Genomic DNA, 25690 nt, shown 5'->3' with positions numbered 1-25690 from the left:
GGACGCAGGGCAGTGTTGGCACGGGGAACTGACGTGAGCCCTCCCGTGGCGGTCCCGAAGGAGCGGAGGGACAAGGGAGACTCGGTTAACGTCATTCATTCAGGCTGCCGAGGGGGGTCCGGTCGCGGGCTGCCGACGCGGGCTGTCACGCGCGAGGGGTGACGGGCCCGGCGGGCGGGGCGGGGCTGGTTCCGCGCCGGGGCGGGGTCGGCCGCCCGCGGTCTCCATGGCAGCGCGCTGCGGGCGCGTGACGCGCGTGTCGCGGCCAATCGGCGGCGAGGCGGCTGAGTGACAGCTGGCGGCGCCAGTGGCCAGCAGCGCCTTGGTGGGGCTGGCGGAGCTGCCGAGCGGCCGGAGCGCGGAGCGGCCGCGGCGGGGCTGGGTGAGCGCAGGGCGGCGGGCGGGCGGGGGCAGGGAGCCGGGAGCCGGGAGCCGCGCGAGGTCCGCGGGGACCGGGGCGCCACGCCACGCCGCTGGCCTCGGGTCTGGCGGGCCCAGTCGCCGCTGCTGCCTTCCCGGGCCCACTCCGACGCCGCGGCCTGGCCCTTCCCTCCGGCGGCCCGCCCCGCCGAGAGGCTCTGGCCTAGGGCCGCCTGCCGCGGGGTCGCCGGGCCCGCTCTGCGCCCGCCCCCGCCTCCGGAGCGCCCGTTGTGCTGGGGCTGCGGCTCTTGGTGCACTCGGGGCCCGTCGCGCCGCCCCGGCTGCCGGACGTGAGACCGGGGAGGGGCCGCGATCAGGCCGAGAAGCCGTCCGAGAAGGGCGCGGTTCGCCGCTCCCCCGGAGCTGCGTGGAGCTGAGGCATAAAACGGACAGCGCTTCGTCAGAAAAAATTGTCTAGCGCCTTAAACTCAGTTTTGGCCCAAGCTTCGGGAGTTGCTGACTGGCTGTCTGCTTTCAGCTTGCTCAACTGATTGAAAATAATAAAAAAGCAGTTCTGTCTTTTTGCCTGTTGCTATCAGTTTCTGTCTTTGCCAAGAGATGATCTCTGCCCAGCTGTGTTGGAATGTGCAAGATAAGAGTCCAGTGTTGTAGGCTTAGTGTTTTACAGCTAAGTGCAGTCGTGGAAGGCCTTTGGAGGAACGTAGGATTCCAGAGACAGAGAATCTGAGACACCTGGTTCTTTGGTTTCTCTAGTGGAGCATGTTTCTCTTTGCTTGTTATATGAGGTAATGTAGAAAACTGTTGGTAGCCCTCAGGTTGGACTCTGCTGTCTGCTACCCTCTTATGCTGCTTGGTCAAGGGCGCTGTCTTCTCTGCACACTTGTCCAGTCGGTCACTCTGCTAACATCACTTCCACCTTTTGTTTGGTCTGTTGGTACCACCATCTGGGGACTTGCTGAGAACCGAGTAGGATGTTTTGTCGCATCTACAGGTTTCAGAAGCTTCAGCTATTCACTTGTTGACTGGGGAATTCTACCAGGCAGCTTTTCTTTTTCATGGAATGTTCTTTCATCCTCCTCATTTTCATTCTGTGTGCAGCACACTTTGTTCTCTATCTGTAATGAAAGGAAGATTGAGTCTGTGAATAGGGAAGTTCTGTTTAAAATACTCTAGCTGTTTTAGCTTGCAGCTTCTCCGAAGTCTCTTGAATAGTGTGTTATTAGTGGCTCGACTGATTTCTCCTTGCCTTGCAGCTACCCTTCCACCACTGCTTTGTATAAAGGAACTTGCTCTGCAGAAGCAGAGTGAATTCGTCTTTCATGGATTTCAGCTTGGCTGCTGTCTCCCTGTATAAAACTGTGAGAATTGCTTACATGCTGTTGTTGAGAAGAGTGTGCTGTGAGAGACCCGTAAGTGACTGATAATCACAATTACGCAAAATTGCAGTCTGCTTCTTCCCAAGAGCTTCTAAACAGTCATTTTATCAGATATATCACTGGTGCACTGCAAAATACCCATTGTAAAATTTAACATGTCACCTCTCTTGTCCGCAGACATACAGTGAAATCTTTTCAAAGAACACTTTTGACAGACAACCTCGTGTTAAGAGGCTGACCTGAAGTACCCCTTGTATTTGTAGTCCGGTCTTCATTGTCCTCTTCTGGAAAGCTGCTTCTGCTGAGCCACTGATCTGTGTACGTCCCTCAGAGGGTTGTTTGACCCAGACTGTCTGAAGAGTTTCCTACCTTTTTTAATTTTTAATTCCTGCTTCTCTGGGTTCTGCTTAGCCAATTCATTTTGATGTTTGAATCTCTTCCTTGGCAGGCTCATGCGGTATCTGTTCCATGGTGCTGCTGTGCAATGAAACAGTCCTTAAGCTGTGTTTCTTCCACTGTGTATTTACTGTGCCTTGAATACTGATTGGAATAGGGAACATGCTTTCCAGTCATGAGTGGGTGTTCATTTATGGAAGAAGTTTGGGGCAGAAATAGTCTACCGTGAGTTACTTTCTGAGTTCATATGCAGCTAAAAGCTTTTTTTGAGATATGAAGGTAGTGTAATACAACTTGGTTGGTTACTGTTTTCAGTGGCGAGGCTATCAAGGGAGTGCATTGCCTCTAGGAGTTGTGGGCCAACCTCTGCAGTGCTTTTTTTGATGAAACAGGAGACTTTATTTATATTTATATGGCACTTAGGGACATGATTTAGTGGTGGACTTGGCAGTGTTAGGTTTACGGTTGGACTCAATGATCTTAAGGGTCTTTTCCAACCTAAATGATTCTATGATTTCTGCAGAATTTCCCGTAATATCAATGCTTTTGTTTTAACGTACACTTCCTCTCTCTGAATGATGCATGTTCTTTGCAAGGGGCAAGACAAGTTAGAGATTTGTAAAGGCTCCTACCTATAGTAGTCTGGGCATCTTTGTTATGGCGTATAAAGTACTGTATTTTCTTGTACTCTTCAGCAACAACTTGCAATGTAAGTTGCAGTACAAATAAAAGATTATGACTCTACTGTAAGAGGCTGAAGGGAGAAGTGGTAATTAGATGCTAATTACTCATGGGTATATTAGTTAAAAGAGTTACAAATTCAGTTCTTAATACTCAAGGAAGTGATCTTTGAGCCTTGCCTCTTCACTGGGTATTTGCTGTGCCTTGAACACTGAATGGATTTAGATGGTTTCTAGTCGTGAGCTGGTTCACTCGTGGGAGAAGTAATTATCTGTTCAGTTATTGCAAGCCAGCCTTATTGGAGATGATACGTTCTTATGCCATATGACTAAGATTTCTCAGGCCATCATAGGCTTTAGTTGCTGAATGGAGAACAGTGAGTGGAAATCACATACCATTTGGGAACTGTCTCTCTGTTTCTAGACTTAATGGACGGAAACCTGTATACCCTGCAGATCTGGGCGTGTCGTGCAAATTGGGCACTTTGTCTGGGGAATATGTAGAGAGCTGTGCTACTGCTTGTTTACTAGTCAATGCCATAGTGCACTTAAAGATTTAGTTGACGAGTTATCCCTGTTTTGAGCTATTGCTCCAAAAGCAATTTGAAAGTCTAAATGCTTTATTTATTTATTAATTTGTGTGTTTGTGCGCGCATGCGTAATTCAGGAAAAGGAAGCAAGGAAGACTGATTCATAGTTTTATTAGGTTCATCTATCTCTTTGCGAGACAGAAGGATTGGGTAAGCTCCAAATTCTTATGGCTGATGCTACAGAGTACGTTGATTCAGCGGCTTTCATGGTTCTGCCTTGTCTCTTTATTACACTCCACTGGGATGTTAGAGAAAGTCAGATTTTCAGGACCAGGAGGGACTCTTCTGACTTGCAGTGTGGCATGCTTGGCCAACTTTTCCTATCCTCAGAAATATCATGTGTTGGACATTGACTTGTGAACAGTTTGAGGATAACTGCTGTAGGTAGGCTTGCTATGGATACTAATCACAATAATAAGTGCTGTACAGGGGGCTGCAGTCTTCTAAATATATGTGGGTTCAAAGCATTCCTGTCTCTATGCGGATTCCCAAGTGCTTTGCTCTGCTTATGCAATGAGGCAAGGTGCTGTTCTGGTCCGGGGTTCCTTATGCTTTATTGCCTGAATTCCTAGTTTACTTTGGACAAAAGAAGACCAGCTGCTTCAGGATGAGTGCAGAAGAAAGAAGTAGAATCCAATTTACTGATTGTAATGGGAATGAAAATAGCACTAGCAGCTGTGTCTGCATTTAGGGTTAGAGGCCTCTTGAGAACATCCTTGCTGCAAGTTAACATGTCTCTCTTAGCAAAGAGTAAATTTGATGTTTCCATCTTGGAGTAAGAGAATACAACACAGATAATCAAAATTTGTGAAGAAAGAGCAGTATGTTAACATATGCTCATGGGATTTGGAGGCAGTTGTTTCCATAGGACAGCATACGCTCAGTGCTTTCTGTTTGTGAATTAGCCTACCTCTGTGGGCTGTGAAGGCTTCTTTGAAACGCTAGTTTAATTGAGCTCTCATATGAGCGGTCTTCCTTTGTGTGGCCTCACCTTGTCCAAGCTGGAATTTTTTACCTGATGCATCTTCTCTGAAGGACAGGCTTTCCTGTTTGTTGTCAAAATGAGAGTGGTAAAATTTTTATCCAGAGCGAATCTTAGAGTGGGAGATGGCTTGGTTGTTGTCTTCCCTCCGGGATCAGGAAGTAAAATATCAGGTGTTGTTTGTGTAACTGCTTGACTCTAACTTGCAATTTTATATGATAGGAATCATATAAATGCTTTTCTATCATCGCCCTCGAGACCTGCTCAACCGGATTGGTGCACTGAGTCTGTTGCTTTTCCGAGGCCAGCTCTTTCTTGATGTTAGTCTGAGCTAATGCTGTGCTGCTTATCTGAAAGGTTGGAGACATTATTTTAAGAAACTGGCAAAGCTGAACCTAACTTGACTGGCACTTTTCCGCATGAGATGTGTTTAGTCTTACAGTCATTTTATGGGTTTTAAGAAAACATAAGCCGCTCTTGGGATTGATGCTAAAAAAGATAGAGAAGGCCATAAGGAGTACTGACTGTAATCATCTCTGTGAGTTGGGGTAAGCTGTGCATTTACAGAATATCATGGAATTCCGAATCTGGCTTGCCAGATACTTTCCAAGAGGTGGGATGATGGAGCGGACAAAGTCTGGCTGTCATAGGAGTGGAGGAGGATGGTGTTCCTGTACACGTGCAATACCGATCTCCCTTTTGGGTTGGCTGAAGCCCCAGATAGCTTTGGAGTTCCTGGATTCCTGCAGGAACTGCAAAGGCCATACACACGCTGAGAACAGAGCAAATTGAGCAAGGCAGCTTCAGAAGGGCTTCTCATGGTAAACAACACTTGCTTTAATATGGGATGCCATCCAGAGGGACCTTGACAGGCTGGAGAGGTGGGCCTGTGCAAACCTCATGAAGTTCAACAAGGCCTAGTGCAAGGTCCTGCACATGTGTCGGGGCAATCCCAAGCACAAATACAGGCTGGGCAGAAAATAGATTGAGAGCAGCTCTGAGGAGAAGGACTTGGGGATGTTGGTTGATGAGAAACGCAACATGACCTGGCAATGTGCGCTTGCAGCCCAGAAAGCCAACTGTATCCTGGGCTGCATCAAAAGAAGCATGATCGGTAGGTCGACGGAGGTGATTCTCTGCCTCTACTCTGCTCTGGTGAGACCCCACCTGGAGTACTGTGTTCAGCTCTGGGGCCCCAACATAAGAAGGACATAGACCTGTTGGAGCGAGTCCAGAGGAGGGCCACAAAGATGATCAGAGGGCTGGAGCACCTCTCCTTTGAGGACAGGCTGAGAGGGTTGGGGCAGTTCAGCCTGGAGAAGAGAAGGCTCCGAGGAGACCTTATAGCAGCCTTCCAGTACCTGAAGGGGGCCTACAAGAAAGCTGGAGATGGACTTTTTACAAGGGAGCATAGTGATAGGACAAGGGGTAATGGCTACAAACTGAAAGAGGGTAGATTTAGATAAGATATAAGGAAGAAGTTCTTTACTATGAGGGTGGTGAGGCACTGGAACAGGTTGCCCAGAGAAGTTGTGGATGCGCCCTCCCTGGGAATGTTCAAGGCCAGGTTGGATGGGGCTTTGAGCAACCTGGTCTAGTGGAAGGTATGCCTGACCATGGCAGGGGGATTGGAACTAGATGATCTTTAAGGTCCCTTCCAACTCAAACCATTCTATGATTCTATGATAATAGGGGAATGGCTGATTTCTCTCTCCAGCAAGTGCCTTCATTGTAAAGCAAGTATCTCTGATCTGGGGGAGACCTGAGGGCAAGGCTAGCTGCAGTGATAACACTGAGCATTTCTAGAAGGTGCTATGAAAGAAATACTAAACTTGCACCCCTCATCCTCAATTCCAGCAGGCAGGAGTGATGATAATGGTGTGACTATCTCAGAAGGCTGCATCAGGAGATCATAGCATTCTGTTCTCCTAGGTGAGGAAGCTGCCTCAACTGGAGTGAGAAGATAGTCACAAGGGGGTGATTAAAGTGGTTTGTGTGTGTACAAATGCAGAGAAACATTAGCACACCTGAGTTTTTGTATCTTTCCATGCAGTGATACCAGTCTCTGTGAGGGAAGGAAGAGGCATATGAGCTTCATTAATTGACATCATCAGTGGATCTCTAAGTCGACATCTTATACAGGCCAGGCATACACGCCTTTTGTGGTAGACTCAGCTAATTTCATAGAAGTTCTCTTTTTCCAGGACAGTTATGTACACTGATTTACTGGTATCTCTGCAGCTGCTTGGTCTTTGCTGATCTGTGGAAAGTTCTCTCTTCTTTACTTGCCTTGCATCAGGAAAATTCCAAAGGCTGCTGGTTTCCCTTCAAATCTTAGCCTGTCTTAGCATCTCTTTACAGCCTCTTACTACCAGATGAAGCACAAACCAGCATGTCTGACACCTGTCTGGGACCAAACCCTGAACACAAGCTTATGCTCTAAGGCAGATAAAGGAGTGAAAGGTAGACCTCCAGAGCAAATGCTGAGTTAACTTTTCTTCTGTGATGGATATTCATGTTTTGGATTTGTGATGTTATAGGAAGGGAATGGGATAAAGCTAGCCGCTGCTACTCTGCCTAGGAGCCTGTTTGTGTATCCTGAGTGGATCAAGGTATCTGAGAAATATGAATGGGGCATCAGTAAGCACCAGCCCACGGGAGGGAGGCTACATGGAGAGTGTGTTCCCTCTCTCACGTACAGACAGTAGATGAGCCTAGGGAGCTATTGCTTTACTAGTCCTGTAAACTGACCTGGCAGTATGGACAGTGGGTGGCAGATGGAGCTTTGCTGATCAGAGTGACTCTCCTTGTGCGAGTGCCCCAACAAGCTCTCAGAAGTATTCCTTAGGTGATAAGGTTGGCCACACAATTTCACAATGTTCTGTTTTAGTATGAGGCCTTGATCTCTGGTACACTGGATGTTTTGTCCCTAGCAGGCCCAGCAAACCATAAGGCCGGTTTTATGTAGTGTTTTGAAGCTTGATGTTAGATGCAATGTAACGATTGAAATAGTTTTCAGAAAGCTGCTCACTATTCTTTCTTTTAACAGGTGTGGGGGTGTATGCTGTTGTAAAGGCACGTGGAGGAGTCTGGAGCAATGCCACCGCCTTCAGACATTGTGAAAGTAGCTGTTGAATGGCCAAGTGCCAATGCCCAGCTGCTGGAAATAGATCAGGTGAGAACCTGGTAACCAGATGGGGGAGGAAATGCACCACAGCCTTAATACTGGAATGTGGGAAGCATAGAAATGGGCAGTATTCCTTTCTGGTTGAGAGCAAAATGGCTACTGAGGACTCTCTCTTTCTGTTCTAGAAAAGGCCTCTTGCATCCATCATCAAGGAAGTCTGTGATGGGTGAGTAGTTCTCTGGGAATCCTTGTGGAGAAAGTCTTTCCCCCTGAGAAATCTTGCTGGGGTACTGTGGAAAGTCTCTGCTGCTTCTCAATGTGCTGCTAGCACAATCCATGCTGCCTGCTGCCAGTTTTTGCCATGGAATGGGCCAAGGTTTGAATTGGGAAGAAGAGGATCTCCTGGAAAACAGGGGCTTTGCATCTTTATTCCAGTTCTGAGTGTGTGGATATGTATGCCCCTAGCGTCAGTGTCTCTGAGGACTGGCCCATCTTTCTGTTTCTGAAGTGCAGGCCTCCAGACATTCCACAGAGCTTGACTTAGAGCAGGCTGAAGTCCTGTCAGCCCGTCAAGAGGAAGATGCTTTCTCTCCTCTTTGGGAGATATAATTTCCCATGCTAAAGCGTTACTTGAAAGTTCTTTTCCACCCTCCTGGGATCAAGCTCCTGTTCCTAATTGAGAGCCAGAAGAACAAGGAGGAAGAAGCTTATGTGTCCTTCTTCTTCCTCTGCCAGGTGGTCATTGCCAAACCCCGAATACTACACCTTGCGGTATGCTGATGGTCCTCAGCTGTACATCACAGAGCAGGTCAGTGTGAGAGGTGGCAATTTACTGATGTCCTGGGCAAGAGAGCAGAATGCCTTGGACTAGTGTCATGGAACAATACTGTCACTAATCCTTGAGGGGCAGCATCTCTGCTATCAAAAATACTCAGACTTGAATGGTGTCATTCAACTGAGGAGCCTTGCACTTCTGCCTTTGCATGCCCGTAGGTGCGATGATCCAGTGACTCAATTCAATATCCTCAGTAGGGTTGTGTGGCATAGGAACCCCTTTACTTGTGTATACAAATGTGCACTGTAGATGCAGTTGCATTCTTTTCCCCCCACTTTTCTGCAGTTTAAAGTTTATGTTTTCTTTCAGACTCGTTGTGACATCAAGAATGGAACTATCCTGCAGCTGACAGTCTCCCCGGTAAATGCTTCCTCACGTCCCTTTTTCTCAGTAGCTATCCTCATATGACAGGCTGTTTCTTGCCTCTCAGGTTTTCTTTCCCCTCCCTAAATTGTAGGGGGCTTACCTTTGTTGTAGGCCATTCTGCACAGTGAGGCGCACACTCTTGTTTTCCTTCCTGGTTGTGGTGTGTATCGTTCCTTTGGATGCTCTGCCCTTTTGTAGGACTTTCTGTAAATAAATCCAGTCTACATTTTTACTGCATCTCCTAGATTAGCATGTTGTAATGCACCTGACAGACACATTATCAATGTGAGTGCAGTTAGTATTATCAGTCAGAAAGCAACGGTACTGGTGACTTAATGCAGAAATTAAAATAAGAGACAAATTTGATGCAGAAGCGGTTGTTCCTAGTGAATTCTTGCTATTATGACCGCAACAGTTGTCTTTTTCAGACTTGCTGCAGCTTCCTTTCTATTGAAATTCTTAAACCTTTTTTGTGCAAGTGTCGTGGCATATACCGGAGAGTGAGTAGGACAGGAAAATGTTATTTGGGCAAGAGGTGGTTGAGAGGATATCGTTGATCTATGTCTGAGAAATCTTACAGAATGTCATGTGGATACACAAAATGAGCTTGTGCTTCAATTTGAATCTATGAGAGATTTTTTTTTAACATTGTATTTCTTTAATGGTCTCACTCCATATTTCTATATCCACCTCCACTCGCCTCACCAAGAAGAAAAACAAGCATTTACTCTAACATGTAAAATAGCGTTTTACTTGCCTCCTGCTTGGCTGTAACTGTTGCTAAGTGCAGCCTTTTTTCAGTCTGTCTTAGACTTGCTGACTGTTGCTACTTATCCTGTCATTGCTGGTATCTCTCTACCCTTGCTGTGCTCTCTCTGCCCATCCATGAACTTATGACAGAATGCTGATGCTGGCAGAACTCAGTCTGCAGGTGACTAGTCTGTACCTGGCATCATTCCTTTTTCCTTCCAGTCTAGGGCAGCTCGCCAGCTGATGGAGAGGATCCAGTCACACAGTATGGAAGCCCGACTGGATGCCATGAAGGAACTGGCTAAACTTTCAGCAGATGTGACTTTTGCCACAGAGTTCATCAACATGGAAGGGGTTACAGTTTTGACACGGCTTGTGGAGAGCGGGACCAAGCTTCTGTCCCAGTAAGTTTCCTGTATTCCAGGACTCTGCTTGTTGAAGTGGCATTAAGCAATTAACCTCATAGCAAATGCTGATCTATTAATTGAGACAAAGTCTTGCTAGTCGTTTGCTAAACCTCATGAGGCAAAAGAGGAGACATTTATGATGTGTGAAACTTGCATTGAAAGGTCACTTTGATGATTTAAATTACTTTTATTACCTTTCTTGTGGTCATAATCTCCTCAAGCAGTTATTCATCTGCAGCCTAAGGGAGAAGGTATCCTATGAAAAACCCACATGCGGTTGCACGCAAGAACAGTCCTGTAGAACTGGCAGCATGTACGTGCCAGTCAGCAGCAAGCATGTTAGTGGCTCTTGTATACATGGTCAGTACTTTTTGACCTGCATTATAAGAAGAGCTGCTATGAAGGCCAAAGGTATGTTTATCTTAGGGAATGGAAAGGGCTAAAGAATGCATAGCAGAGAAAGCATCAGTCTTCAGTCTCCAACAGTTTTCAACTTTAGGGTTTCCTGAGCAGAAATTGTATCTCTCTGTTTTAAGAACCTTTGGGTGTTTCTTCCATAGATGTTTCTTCTTCATTTTTTAATCAGTTTATCCTTTTGACATCTACAGCACTGTGTGGAAATAAAGTTCCACAGTTACTTGTGCTATAACAAAAAAATAATTCCTTTATTTTAAACATGTCACCTAATATTCATTGGGTTCCCTCTACATATTTTGTTATAAGAAATTGTAAATTGCTCTGTCTTCTCTGTACCATTCATAACCATATAGATCTCTCTCTCATATCAACCCTTAGTCATTTCTTTTCTAAGCTGCAGTCTTAGTCCATTAACACTGTAACTATGGCAGCCATTCCAGAGTGCTAATCGTTCTTTCCATGCTTCCCCTAGCTCTTAGCTCTTTCCAGTACTACTGTGCTGTTGTGGGGAAATTTGTTTGTAACTTTTAATCAGTTTGAAACCTGACCAATTAATTTCTACCCATTTGTTTCTTATCTTTCAGTCAGTTATTAATGCAAGAAAGGGCTTTTGTTTTTACCCTTTAGCAGCTGAGTGTTTTGGGTTTTTTAAGACACTTTAGTGAAGCACCTCATAAAAATCTTGTTCAAAGTCCAGGAGTTGTACTTAACTGTTCTCATTGTGACTTACTGATTTGTTCAGAGACCTTCAGTATTGTGGTGGGTTAATCCTGGCTGGCTGCCAGCTGCCCACCAAGGCACTCATGCTCCCCCTTCTCAATAGGACAGGGGAAGAAAACAAGATGAAAAGGCTCATGAGTTGGGCAAAACCGACTTGACTTGGGGAAAATTAATTTATTTTTTTGCCAATTAAAAATAGAGTAGGATGGTGAGGAACAAAGACAAAAAAAAGTAAAACCGCCTTCCCTCCACCCCCTTCTTTCCGGGCTCAACTTTACTCCTTCACTTCCCATTCTTCTGCCTCCTCCCCTCATCGAGCTCTTCAGGGGAATGGGGAATAGGGGTTGCAGGTGGTCCATAACACTTGTCTCTGCTGCCCCTTCCTCATGACACTTTTCCTCTACTCCAGTGTAGGGTCCCTCCCAAGGGATACAGTCCTTCACAAACTGCTTCAGTGTGGGTCCCCCACAAGACACAGTCCGTCACAGGAACAGACTGCTCCAGCATGGGTCCCCTGTGGGCCACAGTTCCTCCCAGAAAACCTGCTCCTGCATGGAGTCCTCTCAACAGGCTGCAGCTCCTGCCAGGAGCCTGCTCCAGCATGGGCCCCCCAGGGGCTGCAGCTTCCTTCAGGGCATCTCCACCTGCTGCAGCATGGGGTCCTCCACAGGCTGCAGTATGAATATCTGCTCCACCATGGTGGTCAACAGGCAGTAGGGGACAACCTGCTTCACTGTGGTCTGTCCACAAGCTGCAGGGGAATCTCTGCTCCAGCACCTGGAGCACCTCCTCCCTCTCTTCCTTCATGGACCTCGATGTCTACAGGGTTGTTTCTCTCACATGTTTTTTTCACTCCTCTCTCACAGCTGCTGTGCAGCATTTTTTACCCTTTCTTAAATATCCTTCACAGAAGTGCCACCAGCTTGGCTGACGGGCTCAGCTTTGGCCAGTGGTGGGTTCATCACAGAGCTGTCTGGGACCGGCCATGTCTGGCACGGCGCAGCCCCAGCCTCTCCTCACAGAGGCCGCCCTGCAGCCCCCAGCTACCAAAACCTTGCCACATAAACCAAATACACATATAGATGTGAAACATAACTTCCCTCTACAAAAGCCATAGCAATTCTTCCCTGTTAAATATTTCTTTTTTTCTAGTGGTATTATTCTTTTATTATAGATTCTGCCTATCTTTCTGGTTACAAATACCTAAATGCGTGATATGTCCTTCAGATTCCTGCCAGAGTCCTCTCTAAAAATTGGCATTGTTTTTGCCACTTTCTGCAGAGCACAATAACTAGTTTGGCAATATTTCGTTTTACCATGGTTCCTTTGGAATACTTCAGTGAATATCATCTGGTCCTGGAGAGCTGTTTTTCGTATTAATGGCTTGTTCCGGAACGTCTTCTAGTGATGTTCAAATGACTGATTTGAAGACTTTTCTTCTCTCTTAAAAAAACTGGGAAAAAAGCAAACTCTGATCTGGAAGCACATTCACAGTGAACTCTGATGCAAATAATTCACTTGGCTTTTCCGCACTTTTAAAGTCTTGATAACTTATTGTCGTATCATTTACAGGCCTTCTATTTTCTTATATATTAGCAACTAATATGTTTTCAGCATGGTTTGCAATCTTTCCATCAGTTTTTTTTACCTTTCTGTCTTGTGGTTAGGTATTAAATTTTCCACAGTTCATGCTGTGCTTTCATTTTATTTCAAGCCAGGTCCCCATATTTACAGAATGACAATTAATTGTTCTTTGTTTTTCTCTGATGTTAAAATATGGTTTTTGGGTTTTTTTTGTGTGTATGGAGGGGTTATAATTTCCAAAGATTTTTGCATGTTTTGTGATATAAATTTACTCTGGAGCTCAAATCTGAGAACAGCTGAAAAACCGAGCATTTGCAGATGGTTTAAATTTTCAGTTGATCAGCTTAAAAAGCTTTCCCCTTTTCAAGTTGGTCTTTTTTTAACTGATAGTCATTGTACTGAATATTCTGGGGTTTGCTGGTTTTTCGCTGGGTTTGGGTTTTTTTTTTCCCCCTCACATGAAAGTGTTGCATTTGAGTAGTGATACTTTGCACTGCTTGGGAATAAATACTGCATTGCTGCTTCTCCTGTTATTCCTTTGACTAGCCAGGTACTGATCCAGGTGGTTGTGAGTCTCTGGTGGCAGGATGAAGGGACTTGCTGTTGCTAGTTTTAATTTGTGCTTGTAATCAGGAAAAATAAAATATGATTCCATGAAACAATAACACTGTCTTCATAAATGCAAATACTTTATTGCTACCCCATCTGCCAAACTGTCGCCTGTTTTATTAGGAGAAGGTGGTGACATTTTTCTCTTATCAAGCTTACTCAGCTTGGACAGGCTTTTTCCTTGCTACCAAATCTCTTGTAACTGCATTCTTCATTTTCTCAGTTACAGCGAGATGTTGGCTTTCACCCTGACTGCCTTCTTGGAGCTCATGGACCATGGTATTGTCTCTTGGGACATGGTCTCAATAACCTTCATCAAGCAGGTAAGTTTGGGTAAAGGGGCTGACTGGATGCTATTTCTTTTTGTGCTTTAATGCAGCTTCCAGGAAGAACAAGATGACTCTGAGAAGCTGAGTACTCATTGAGAAGCACAGTACACCCAGCTTTCTGAGCCCTGTCTCCCTTAGCTTCTCTCACTCACCACAAGGTTTCCTGGATGGGCATCTGTTGACCTGCTGGTTCATCTGTTTTTAGATTGCAGGGTATGTGAGTCAGCCTATGGTAGATGTCTCCATCCTCCAACGATCCCTAGCCATTCTAGAAAGCATGGTGCTAAACAGTCAGACTCTGTATCAGAAGATAGCAGAAGAGATCACCGTGGGGCAGCTCATTTCTCATCTGCAAGTGTGAGTGTCCACCCAACAGTGGTGTGATTTAAATCAATTTTATGAATATCTGTTAATTTGAAAATACATCCTTTTACATTTAAAACACTTAAAGATGCTCTTTTTAAAGTATTACTGCTATGACATCTTACTTGAACTTTAGGATTTCTAACAGATTTTTTAAAAAGTAAGATCCTGGAAAAATATGTTCTGTGTTGTAGAAGCACTTAAGCACATAAGTCTTGAACGAAGATACTTTGCTTTAACAACTGCACAAGTGTGTTCAGTGTTAGGACCAAACCTGTGTTTTACTGAAACAACTTCCCAAAGCTTCTGCATCCAGTCATCTATTACCTTCACCCCTCTTTAAACTGTCTCCACTATAATCTAAGTGTTCATCATCTTCTGTTTTTTGTCCTGCACATTAAGGAAGAAAAAAAAAGTATTTTCTTGCTTTTTTTCCCCACCTCCCCTTCTTCTCTTTCCAAATGAACTGACAAATTAGTCTCTGGCTTTTAAGGCTGTTTGTATAGGTCAGTTCTACTCTTCCATAAAAAAAGAAGCATGCATTTGTTAGAGCTTTAAGTAGTTGTTTTGGTTTGTTTGTTTGTTTGTTTCTCAAGCCTTTTAATTCTGAAAATGTGGAAAAGCACCATTTATGAATATGATTAATATTCCTTAATCAATGAACAGTAGTTTAACAAAATTATAGTGCAAACAATGTATTGCATCAATGTCACTGTGTGCTTAGAGTGTTTATACATTTGAACCTGGTGAACAGAAAAGCTAAACAAGTTCTCATGAACACTGCAGCAACTTTGTTCTGCAAAAAGTATATGTTCTTTCAGCTTTATAATTTCTATTTTAGTAAAACACAGGTTTGGTCCTAACACTGAACACTTAAAACACTTGTACAGTTGTTTTAAGCAAAATATCTTTGTTCAAGACATATACTCATATGCTTAAGTGCTTCCAGAACACAGAAGGTTGCTGAAGAAAGTATCTGTGCAGGGGATATTGTAGAAAGGGAGGCTGGAGAGCGAGTCAGAATTTGCTGGTGTTTGTTTCGCAAGACTATCAGGAGGGAACAATCTTTAACAGAGGATAGGTTCTGGAAGAACAGGTCCATGGAAACAAGTCTGAAAGAGAAGAGTTAGAAGAGGAGAAATTAATTTAAAAATTGTTTTGCTGTGTCAAAAAGCAAGCAGTGTAGTGAAAAGAGCAGCAAACCTCAAAAAGGAGGATAGAAGAGGCGAAGTGACAGACTTCAGAGACCTGCGAAGCTTGGAGGCCCAAGGAAAACCTAGGATGATGCATGAACATTTGCATGTTTGAAGTATGGCAGATTGACCAAAATGAAGATTTGTAAGGGAGCAATAGAAGAGAGAATATGATTGTTATCCACAGATGTAACAGGGATAAATGCCAAAGTGGGGAAACTAGCTATTTAAGCTAAAAGATGTTTTAGCTTTAGATGTTTTATGAAAGTTTAATTTTATATATATATATATATATATGCACATACATATATATATATATACGCATATATATACAATTTAAAATAGTATACACACGCAGAAATTCATTTAGGTGATGCACTGGACTTCTGTTAATCAGAAAAGCTTGAAGTTCTGCAGAAGTCTCCCAAGACTAACAGTATAGCAAGAAACAAAACTGGATTTCATAGAGCATCAAGATGGGGGTGGAAAAGTGTGATTGGCATTTGGAAGCTTATTCACAACATCACAAGTGAAACCACGTGCTTTGCGTGATCTAGGAAGGGACTATGCACCCTTTACCTGAAGCTGCTCTTCAGTGAAAGTAAGAAAAAGAAAATGTGTCAAAAGTGGGCCAAACTATTGAGGTTGGAAGGCAATGCCATAAAGAGAGGCGTGCTTCCCCCTTAGTTCCATTTGCGTTTGGTGGCTTCCATTGAAAAATTACTTGCTCCATATAAGTTTCTAGCTGTATCCATATAACAGGCTGCATTATAACTATGCTTTACAGAGATAGTTTCAGCATTGGAAACAAACTGTGGTGTTGCTGAACTCTGAGCTCTGCTGGGCTGCAATCTGCACTATCTATCTTCTGCAAAATGGAGCTATCAGTCAGCAATTCCTGTCAGCTTTTTGCAGGCCTTGTGAAGACTTGGATGGCATGAAAGTAGATTACCTGAATTCTGCTTGTCCATTGAAACGAAAGATAGCTGTAGTAAATATTATTACAGTGCAGGCAAAGCAGCAAGCTGTAATGTTCTATACTGTTTGTCTCTTATCATCCTCCCATGTTTGTTTCTGCAGCTCAAACCAAGAGATTCAGACATATGCCATTGCCCTGATCAATGCCCTCTTCCTGAAGGCACCTGAGGACAAGAGACAGGTTTGTTCTTGCTTTTTGACTTTAAACCTGAATAATGGTTACTGTCTGGCTGTTTACTTTATGCCTCAGAAATCCTATTGTCTGGGCAAGGCAGACCTCGGACCTTGCCAAGAACTTATGTAGCTGTTTCAGTGTGGCAACCTAGGAGAAAAAGTACCATCCCATTAATAATATGTTCTGGAGTAGCACGTCTATGTTTAGGAGATGCTCAGAAAGGAATCTGAAAGGCCTTGAGAGACAGAAAGTAATCCTCCATACAGCATGGACATTGTTTTTGAAGAAGGATAATTCCATATGGGAGAGGTAGGCTGGGTAGAGTCCTTGGGGTTGTATGTACTTACTAAACAAACACCCCACCTCCCTCCCTTCCAAAAAAAGGGACCTTTCTTAAGTTATAGGGGGATATTCCCACTGGCAGATGTGAGAAATGAAACAGTTGTCGTGCTCCGAGGAAAGATCTCGGAGATCTCAGCTACATGCAAGATGTGCATATGTCTGTATTGTGTAGCTTTGCTGTGTTAAGCCTTTCTTCTCTAGTGCCCCGTTTGTGCCTTATTTCTGGACTCCGAGCTAAATCCTGTCTGCTTCTCTTTGTGCCTTTTTTTGCTTTCTGCCAGCAGGACAAGCTGCTTAACCCACTAGACCTGCCCATCACTGTAAGTAACTCAAGCCTGGGGGCTGGTCGTGCGGAACTGTAGGCATGTTAGCTTTTCTCCAGTTATGCCTCCTTGTATCTCAGAAATGATGCATATAGGCTTCAGATAGTGGATGAGCCTAGGGAGAAGGGCGGGAGGACTCCTGGGAAGGTACTTGGATTGTGAAGGGGAGAAGAGTAAGTAGCAGGAGAAATCTTGAATGACTTATTGTGCACACAAGACAATAAAGATGATCGTAAAAGGAAACCGATACTACAAGACTGACTAGGTGAATCAATTTTAAAACTGGAACCCGTTCTTTAGCAGTCTGGGTCTTCTTAAACTTACTACAGCCTGAGTTTATACCCCAGATCTTGCTTGCATTAATGACAGTTTCATATCCAGCTGTGTCCTTCTAAAGGTAGAGCTGTTTGTCTGTGAAGAGCAGCTAAAAAACTTAGTGCTGATTGAGGGCCAGAGCATACATTCTGCCTAATCTGTGACTTCTCCCTTTGGGATCTGTGCTATAAGAATGTTTTTTGCCCCATGCTATCTCCAGGGTAATCACCACTCTTGCTAATAAGTTGATTTGGAACCTTCTTTATCTTGAGATTCTGGTACATTTTTTAGATTTTCTGGGTGGCACAGAGAATGCTCCACTTTTGCCAAGGGTGCAGTGCCTTCAGAGGGGAAACTATGGTCTCAATAAGCATTACCTAATTTCTAAAATTAATGGATATGCTTAACACATGAAAATAAGGATGAACATACTCCTCTGTTGGTGATTTAGCCAAGATACTAAACTTCAGAGCAAACAAAATTCCAAGGGATCTTTCATTTCCTTCCCCCTCCCCCCCCCCACCCTTGAACACAATCCACATGACTACAAAGGGCCATGAAGATGATTAAGGGACTGGGATATCTTTCATATGAATAGATTTGGGATTGCTCAACCTTGAGAAGAGAAGGCTCATGGGGGTCTTATCAATGTGTATAAATATCTGATGGAAGGGAATAAAGAAGAGGGAGCCCGACTCCACTCAGTAGTGCCTGCTGACAGGACAAGAGGCAATGGGCACAGCTTAAAACCCAGGAAATCCCACCTGAACACACACACACACACACACACACACACACACACACACACACAAAATAATATGAGAGTGGTCAAACACTGGAACAGGTTACTTAGAGAGACTGTGGAGTCTCCATCAGTGGAGATATTAAAAATCTGACTGGACACGGTCCTGTGCAACCTGCTCTGTCTGATGTTGCTTGAACCAGGGGAGTTGGACTAGGCAATCTCAAGACGTCTCTTCAAACATAAATGGTTCTGTAATTCTATGACCCCATCCAGCAGCAAAACTCTCAGCAGAACATAGATCCCTTAGCAGTGGTTAGGCTGTGTGCGTGCTCATGCTTCTTACTATGCTGTTTAGAATTGTTTAATTGTCTTTGTCCTTCCCGCTGTTTATCTATCTGCTTCAGTCACCTGTTACTTCATCCCATGTACAAACTAATTCCTTCAGAGTAAAGATGCTTTGTGTTGCATGCATGAACAAATCCTAACAGCAGCCCTTGTTCTATTGTCAGTACTACATCTCATGAATCATAGTCAAAAATAATGACTCAGAGGGCAGTGTGTTATCTCTGAAACCACTTCCTGCTTCATCTAGATGCTGCTTAGATATCTTCCACTCAAGTACTGACTCATTTTGGTTGTAATATGAGCACGGCTGAACTTGCAGCCATTGTAGCTTGGCTATCAGAAAGCATATCACTTCCTTGTTTTAGGAGGTTTCTGTCTGGAGCAAAAGTGATAACAGGGACTTGGAATGAGGCTAATATACACATTTTACCAGGCCCCTTATAAAGCCTGTCAAGAGCAGGGTTGATATGAGCAGTTGGAACAGTCTTGGATTGCTCTGAATGTATAGCTGATTGAGTGCAATTGTCTAAGACTGGACATCTGCTTCCAATTCTCAGTCTGCACTGCATAGGAATGTGAAGAGATCTCAGACTGGCAGTTCTTTTGGGCTTCTTGCAGATGATGTATTGCCCAACAGATTTTTCTTACCCAAAGATTTTGCTTATAACAGCAAACTTCTCATAATATTCCATCTTGACATTAGCACTTGTGCCACTCTCCTAGCAGGTGTAATGAGATCGCTGATATTTTAAAAAGTGCATCTTCACAATTTATGAGGAAAGCACAAGTTAGATTTTTGCAGGTGCATGTGTAATTGGTCCCGGAACTGAAGGCTTGCAGCAGATACTTGCATCTGCTGTGACTGTTTGTCAGCATGACTTGATGGTTGGGAAACCCTCCTCATCTGGGGAAGGAAGCCATGCAGTAAAGAGGCAAACTGGAAGCTTTCCTTTAAGCATGAAAATTATTTACCCTTTATTTTTGTAAACTGAAGTGCTTCTGCAACTTGTCCTTAAACTGACTTCTAAATGTCTCTTTAGGAACTTAGACAAAGGAAATGTAAATTTCAGAGGGAGAGGGGGGAGACCTGAAAACGGCATCCTCTAGCCCTTGTTATCTTGGGTGTATATCTAGGTATAGAAAGTTGTGAAATGCTAATTGAAGGAACCTCTTGTAGATGACAGATTTTTCTGGGCAACCCACAGTATGCTCCCTGCTGCCATGCCTCCTGATTTTGAAGTATCATTAGATGTCCAATGTTAAGCTAAATTTTCTTCTGTTCTTTGACTGCCTTAGTGCCTTTCTCCACATTAAAGATCTTTTGTAAGGGAGCCATCCATGAGTTGTGCCATAGTAAAGATGACTCTTGCATCCCAACTTGATGCTTGCTTTGTGGTAAGATGCCATGTTAAATTGACAGTCTGTAGTAAAAGCACTTTGTTGTGTGCCAGTGCTATCTCCAATTCATAGGCTTCCTTCTTTCTCTCCTTTCTGCACAATGTGGGCTTTTTGTTTATATTTCACTCATGTTCTTTCATCTCTAAATTCCACAACAGGAAATGGCTAATGCATTTGCCCAGAAGCACCTGAGGTCTATAATCCTGAATGTAAGTATGTCTGAAATGACAGAGTGCTTCCTAATGTTCTCTCAATAGAGGTTTCACTTGTGCAGAGTGTAAATTCTGCTGCCCTCAGGGCACTTCCAGAAAAGTGACTCTTTCAAAGGTGAAATTGGAGCCACTTCTTCAAAAGGCAGTTATCAGGATGCTTCTTTCTGCTCTTACAGAGCATTATCATTATGCTTCTGATGGAATATGGAGGTTAAACAGCTGAATCTTCATATACAGAGATGTATATGCAGCCTGGCATGTGGCTACAGCTAATACCTCAGTTTTTATTTGTATTCTCTTCATTTCTACCCTATCCTTTATTTTGCAGCATGTGATCAGAGGAAACCGCCCGATTAAAACAGAAATGGCACATCAGCTGTACGTGCTACAGGTCCTGACCTTTAATCTCCTGGAAGAGAGAATGATGACCAAGATGGATCCCAATGATCAGGTCACTATTAGAGCTGAGTAAGATCTGACAGAATAGGATGTACAAGGGGCCTTATTCCTGAGCTTCTTAGCTCCATAGGATTTGCAGTAGATGGTGCATAAAGTTTCAAAACCACCCCTCACATCGTAGTCCTTGAGATTAGGGTATGCTCATGGCTATCCTGCTGTATGCTATGGGACTTTTAGAGAGGTAGTGGTCACTGGAAGCCATATATTCCTCTCTTGACCAGCGTGATGCCAGCTGTCAAACTGATTAGCCCACCCCTATGGAGGGCACATGCTTTTATCAATTTCCTTGCAGTATACAAGGAAGCTGGGCATTTTTAAGGTGTCTGTTACTCAGTTCTTAGATACATTGTGGTCTTGAGTGAGAAATGCCTTAGCATTATCTGAATGCCTAGAAATTGCCTTTAACTAACCTTGGGGCAGTTAAAGGAAAAATGCAAACAAATATTTTGCTTTACCCGGTATACTGAAACTTGCCATTTTGAAATGGATTGCCTCTTCTTACGTAATGTTAATGACCTTTGGCATCTCTCTGTATTCACTGTGTGAGCTCTGGACTGTGCGTTATGTGAAAATACTGCCCTAGTGATGGATCACATGTTACCATTTCCCTGCCTTCTGTCCTTCAGGCACAGAGAGACATCATATTTGAGTTGAGAAGAATTGCATTTGATGCAGAGTCTGACAGCAACACCGTCCCTGGCAGTGGAACAGAAAAACGCAAAGCCATGTACACCAAGGACTACAAGATGCTGGGATTCACTGTATGCATCTAGAGAGAGTGCTGACTGTAAAGCATGTAAAGGCAATCTAAGCGATCTCCATCAGAGCTGTGGGGAAATAAGGAACAGAAATAGCTGTTTGCTTTACCATACTTCTGTATCTGAGTTTTAGAAATTCAGCTACATTCAGACTCCCAGGGAAGATCATTATGAACTTGCTGATTGGTTAAATGCCAGGGCTCATTAGGCACATTCTCTGGAGATACTTATTTACCATACACACCTATTCTATGAAGAACTTTGAATCAGCCTCTCTTCTGGAAAGTTCGGATAGCATTGTCAGCAGGTGTCCAAAGTTACCTCTTGGATAGATGTAAGGGAGTGCTTGATGGACAGGCGGTTGTAAAATTCATTCAGAAAAGGTTCTCACACAATTTCTTTGAGCTAATTTTTTGGGGTTCTTTCTACACGCTCTTTTCACAGAACCACATCAATCCAGCCATGGATTTTACTCAGACTCCTCCAGGGATGCTGGCATTGGACAATATGCTCTACTTGGCCAAATTTCATCAGGACACCTATATCAGGGTAAGTAAAACTGCTGGTTTTTGCAGATACCAACACCTCAGCAGCTCTTCTTAGTGTGTGTTGCATCCTCTTCTTGTAGATTGTTCTGGAGAACAGCAGTCGAGAAGATAAGCATGAATGTCCCTTTGGGCGCAGTGCCATTGAGCTTACCAGGATGCTTTGTGAGATCCTGCAAGTTGGGGAACTCCGTAAGTACCATTTATTACCCCAGCTTTCCAAGTTGCTGGGCTGATGCTTCTGGAAGCCGCTCACAGGCTGACCAGTATTCACAAGCATTTGTATCTCAATCTCACTTCTGCAGTGTAAGGACAGTGGAAGCTTGGAGTTGCACTGTCAGCGTCCCAGTGATAATAGCAGTATTGAAATAAAGTAAGAAATTTTGTTGTGTGCACTCTGGTTCTCCTGAAAAACTGACACAAGTGGAAGGCTTCCCACTTCGTGAAGCTTCAGCACGGTGCTGTATAAAAAAACCACTCTAGAAACCATCATGAACTTGAGAAAAGTTTAGTAGCTCTGACAGTCTCAAAACAGTATTCTGAGGCAATTAACCACTATAAGAAATTCTACCAGAAGAGAGTGGGAAACAACTGCAAGCAGTCATTTGGGGGGACTAGTATGAAAAGCACACGAGTCACAGAGGCTTGCATGGTGAAGCGTGGGGATAGTTGCCATTCCCAATATAGACTGTTTATGGGGAGACGAAGCATTGAACTGTCTTAATCTCTTTTGAGTTACTACTGTTGTACGTCTCAGGTTTCTGTCACTGTAGTGGATTTTAGTTACTCTTAGTAGGTCTTGTGCAATATGCTCACATGGTTGTGGTTTCTGTTTCTTCCTGAAGCCAATGAAGGCCGGAATGACTATCACCCCATGTTTTTCACCCATGACCGTGCATTTGAGGAGCTATTTGCCATCTGCATCCAGCTGTTGAACAAGACCTGGAAAGAAATGAGGGCAACAGCAGAAGATTTTAATAAGGTCAGAGTGGAGAAGAGGTATTTTTGTAGAATCTTTTGCAGAACAGCATGTGTTCACTCAGCCTGCGCCCTTGGTTCAAGAGCAGGGCGCACAAAGTATGACAGGGCATTGATGTGGGCTGTAAGGAAGGATGGTCCAACTTTTATTTGGTATGACCTGAGGTCATTCTTTGGTCTTCTGGATCTTCAAAGTCACTGGCATGTTGCCACTCCTGGCCCTGGTCATTCTATGTCAGTTCTTTGCTGCCACTGAGCTGTGCCCTGGTTCTCTGCTGCCATTAAGCAAGAACATGACTTGCTTTTCACCCTGCCCAACCTCTTTAGGTTATGCAGGTTGTGAGGGAACAGATCACACGGGCTCTCCCCTCTAAACCAAACTCCTTGGACCAGTTCAAGAGCAAACTGCGCAGCCTGAGCTATTCTGAGATTCTGCGACTACGCCAGTCTGAGAGAATGAGCCAAGATGACTTCCAGTCACCACCTATTGTGTAAGTGCCTAACAAAACCAGTTGCCTTTTGTGCTTGCTGTTATCTCCATTTTCTGCTTACTCTTCCATACTTGATTGCCAGGGAGCTGAGAGAGAAAATCCAACCTGAGATCTTAGAGCTGATAAAGCAACAGCGCCTGAACAGGCTTTGTGAGGGAAGTAGCTTTCGAAAAATTGGAAATCGCAGAAGACAAGGTAAGGTGACAGCGTCTGCTGCATTTTTTCATGTGAAGAACTGTAGGCAAATCAGATCTAATGGATTAATCTGTCCGCAGGCATGTTGCCAGAAAGGAAAGCTGGTTACCTGCACTGTCTATACCAGCCAGTAGTTTGGGATGGAACAGATGTGCATTTCTTAAAATACTGCCATCCCCTCATGAACAGGAAGCAGTGCTGAAGAATTGGGGGAGTAGAGGGATTGGGTGGGGTGACTATAATGTAGTGGCTGTAAGACCTTATGTGAATGGTCTTGCTCAGCTTACTCTACTTGATGTGTGTTCCAGAAAGATTTTGGTATTGTCGCCTGGCTCTGAATCACAAAGTGCTACACTATGGAGATCTGGAAGATAATGCCCAGGGGGAAGTGACCTTTGAATCTCTACAGGAAAAAAGTAAGTCCTGATTACTGCTCTGAGCACACTCTGCAATGTTCTGTGCTCTGCCATCTAGAGGCTGTGATGAGTACCATCCTAGAGATGAGAAAAAAAGCTGTGGCTGAAGCCCTGACTGAGACGAGATCCACTTTTGCCCAAATCCTTTGGGTCTTGGAATTGCTTGGTATTTCTTATAACAGCCAACTGTAGGGATGTGCTACTGGTAATGTGCTTTGGAAAACTGCAGTAATGAGCTACAACAACAGGAACAATGCTCAGTTGCAAAGACAAAACAGAGTTCTGTCTTTTCATAGTTAGGACTTCTTGTTTGTGAGTTTTACTTTTTCACTGTTAGTTCCAGTTGCAGACATCAAAGCCATTGTCACAGGGAAGGATTGTCCACACATGAAGGAGAAAAGTGCACTGAAACAGAACAAGGTAAGTGCTCCCTTTTTGCCTGTAATTAATATCCAGTGCTGTAGAGTTGAAAACTCTGAAAGCAGACAACAGGAGCAAATGATCTTCCACGCTGCAGGTGTATTGTTTACAAAACCCATCTCATATCTGGGCCTTTTCCTAGTACTCATTTGTGATTGCTAGGTGCTGTGAACATAGCCTGGTTGTGCTATAGGCTATTCAGAGTTGCTCAGAATACTGATATGGGAAAGTGCACTGAGCTGCAGCAAGGCAGCTTCTCTTGTTGGGTTAGCAGGCAGAAGGTGCTGTGATGTTTTGCTCAGTCAATGAGTGAAAGATTCTTTTCCATTCAGGAAGTGTTAGAATTGGCCTTCTCGATATTATACGATCCTGATGAGACCTTGAACTTCATTGCACCTAATAAATATGAGGTAAGAAACATACCAGTTAAGCAGTAGCAATTAACTTCAGGGATTAAGAAGAATCAGTTGCTTCTCATTAAAGGCTTGAGTAGGATGTCTCCCACCAGGTTCATTCTTACAAAATGTTGCTGATGCTTAGTGTGAATCTTCTTCCTGCCCCCCCCCCCCCCCCCAGTTATTTTTCTCTTTTTTTAAAAAAAAAAACAAAAAAAACCCACTACACTAATTCCCTTAGTCTGGACTGCTGCTTTCTTTCCTCCTATGCAGTCAGTTGTTTGCTTTTCCCCATTCTATAAGACGCTGATGCCTAAAATAGCTTTGCTTTTTCTGTTGTTCTGCCACAACAGAAACTCTTGGCCCTCTCCTAGAGCCATCCGGTAATGCTTACCCCTAGGCTTCTTACTTCCATTGGAAATCTCTGTGAGCTGTTCTGGGGTTGGGTTTTTTTCCCCCCATAGGTTTACTCCCTCCTATGTTTCCTATTTCGGAGCTGTATAGGAGCATCTCCAATTGTTGCATGAATGGAAAGATTCGACATAACCTATCAATTATTTACGCCTGGAGTTGTGAATTATCCTTTTTTTTTTCCACAGTACTGTATCTGGATTGATGGGCTTAATGCTCTCTTGGGGAAGGACATGTCCAGTGAGCTGACTAAAAGTGACCTGGACACATTGCTGAGCATGGAAATGAAGCTGAGACTCCTGGACTTGGAGAACATCCAGATCCCCGAAGCGCCACCGCCCATCCCCAAGGAGCCGAGCAGCTACGACTTCGTGTACCACTACGGCTGATGGGGATGGAGCTGCACGGGCCGCGGCGGGAGGCCGGCAGTGTTGTTGCTTGCACGGAGCCCGCGGTGGGCGCAACCGTCTGCGCGCGCTCCGACTCCCGGCCGCTCGCGGCGGGGCCGCCGGCCTGCGGCTGCTGCGCTGCGGCCGGCGCGGGGCGGGGCGGGGCGCCGCTGCACGGCGTCCCTACGAGTTACAATAATAACCAGTAGCGGTCCGCTGCCTGCCGCCGCCTCTGCCTCTTTCCGCTCAGGCCCCGCCCTGCGCGGCAACGTCACCGGCTCCGCCCAGCTCGGGC

The 25690-nt window shown here is 44.4% G+C and overlaps 1 protein-coding gene across 6 annotated transcripts; it reads left to right on the top strand.

The window, feature by feature from the left end:
- The first annotated feature begins 260 nt into the window (after positions 1–260).
- ELMO2 (engulfment and cell motility 2) lies at positions 261–25499 on the top strand. 6 transcript variants are annotated; one of them, XM_082325823.1, is made up of 23 exons: positions 299–382; positions 1635–1790; positions 1935–2075; positions 7455–7580; positions 7718–7758; positions 8268–8340; positions 8677–8727; positions 9706–9887; positions 13444–13543; positions 13755–13906; positions 16186–16264; positions 19885–19935; positions 20267–20389; positions 21024–21158; positions 21600–21704; positions 21784–21892; positions 22546–22682; positions 23006–23169; positions 23252–23364; positions 23673–23780; positions 24118–24200; positions 24533–24610; positions 25195–25499. In XM_082325823.1, the coding sequence occupies exons 4-23, from the start codon at positions 7503–7505 to the stop codon at positions 25393–25395; spliced, it is 2163 nt and encodes a 720-aa protein (XP_082181949.1). In that variant the 5' UTR covers positions 299–382; positions 1635–1790; positions 1935–2075; positions 7455–7502; the 3' UTR covers positions 25396–25499. The 6 variants fall into 6 exon arrangements, with proteins under 6 accessions (XP_082181951.1, XP_082181950.1, XP_082181949.1 ...); XM_082325825.1 differs by lacking the exon at positions 1635–1790 and having other exon boundaries at positions 261–382; XM_082325824.1 differs by lacking the exons at positions 1635–1790; positions 1935–2075 and having other exon boundaries at positions 293–382.
- Positions 25500–25690: the final 191 nt, after the last annotated feature.

Source organism: Platalea leucorodia, assembly GCF_965183815.1.
Source record: "Platalea leucorodia genome assembly, chromosome: 13".
Lineage (NCBI taxonomy): Eukaryota > Metazoa > Chordata > Aves > Pelecaniformes > Threskiornithidae > Platalea > Platalea leucorodia.
This window is presented reverse-complemented; position numbering and strand designations above follow the sequence as displayed.

Coding starts and splice junctions, on each gene's coding strand:
- ELMO2 (XM_082325825.1), top strand. CDS start 7,503: ATGCCACCGCCTTCAGACATTGTGAAAGTAGCTGTTGAATGGCCAAGT. Junction 13,544..13,754: donor CAATAACCTTCATCAAGCAG/GTAAGTTTGGGT, acceptor ATCTGTTTTTAG/ATTGCAGGGTATGTGAGTCA. Junction 16,265..19,884: donor CACCTGAGGACAAGAGACAG/GTTTGTTCTTGC, acceptor ATTCCACAACAG/GAAATGGCTAATGCATTTGC.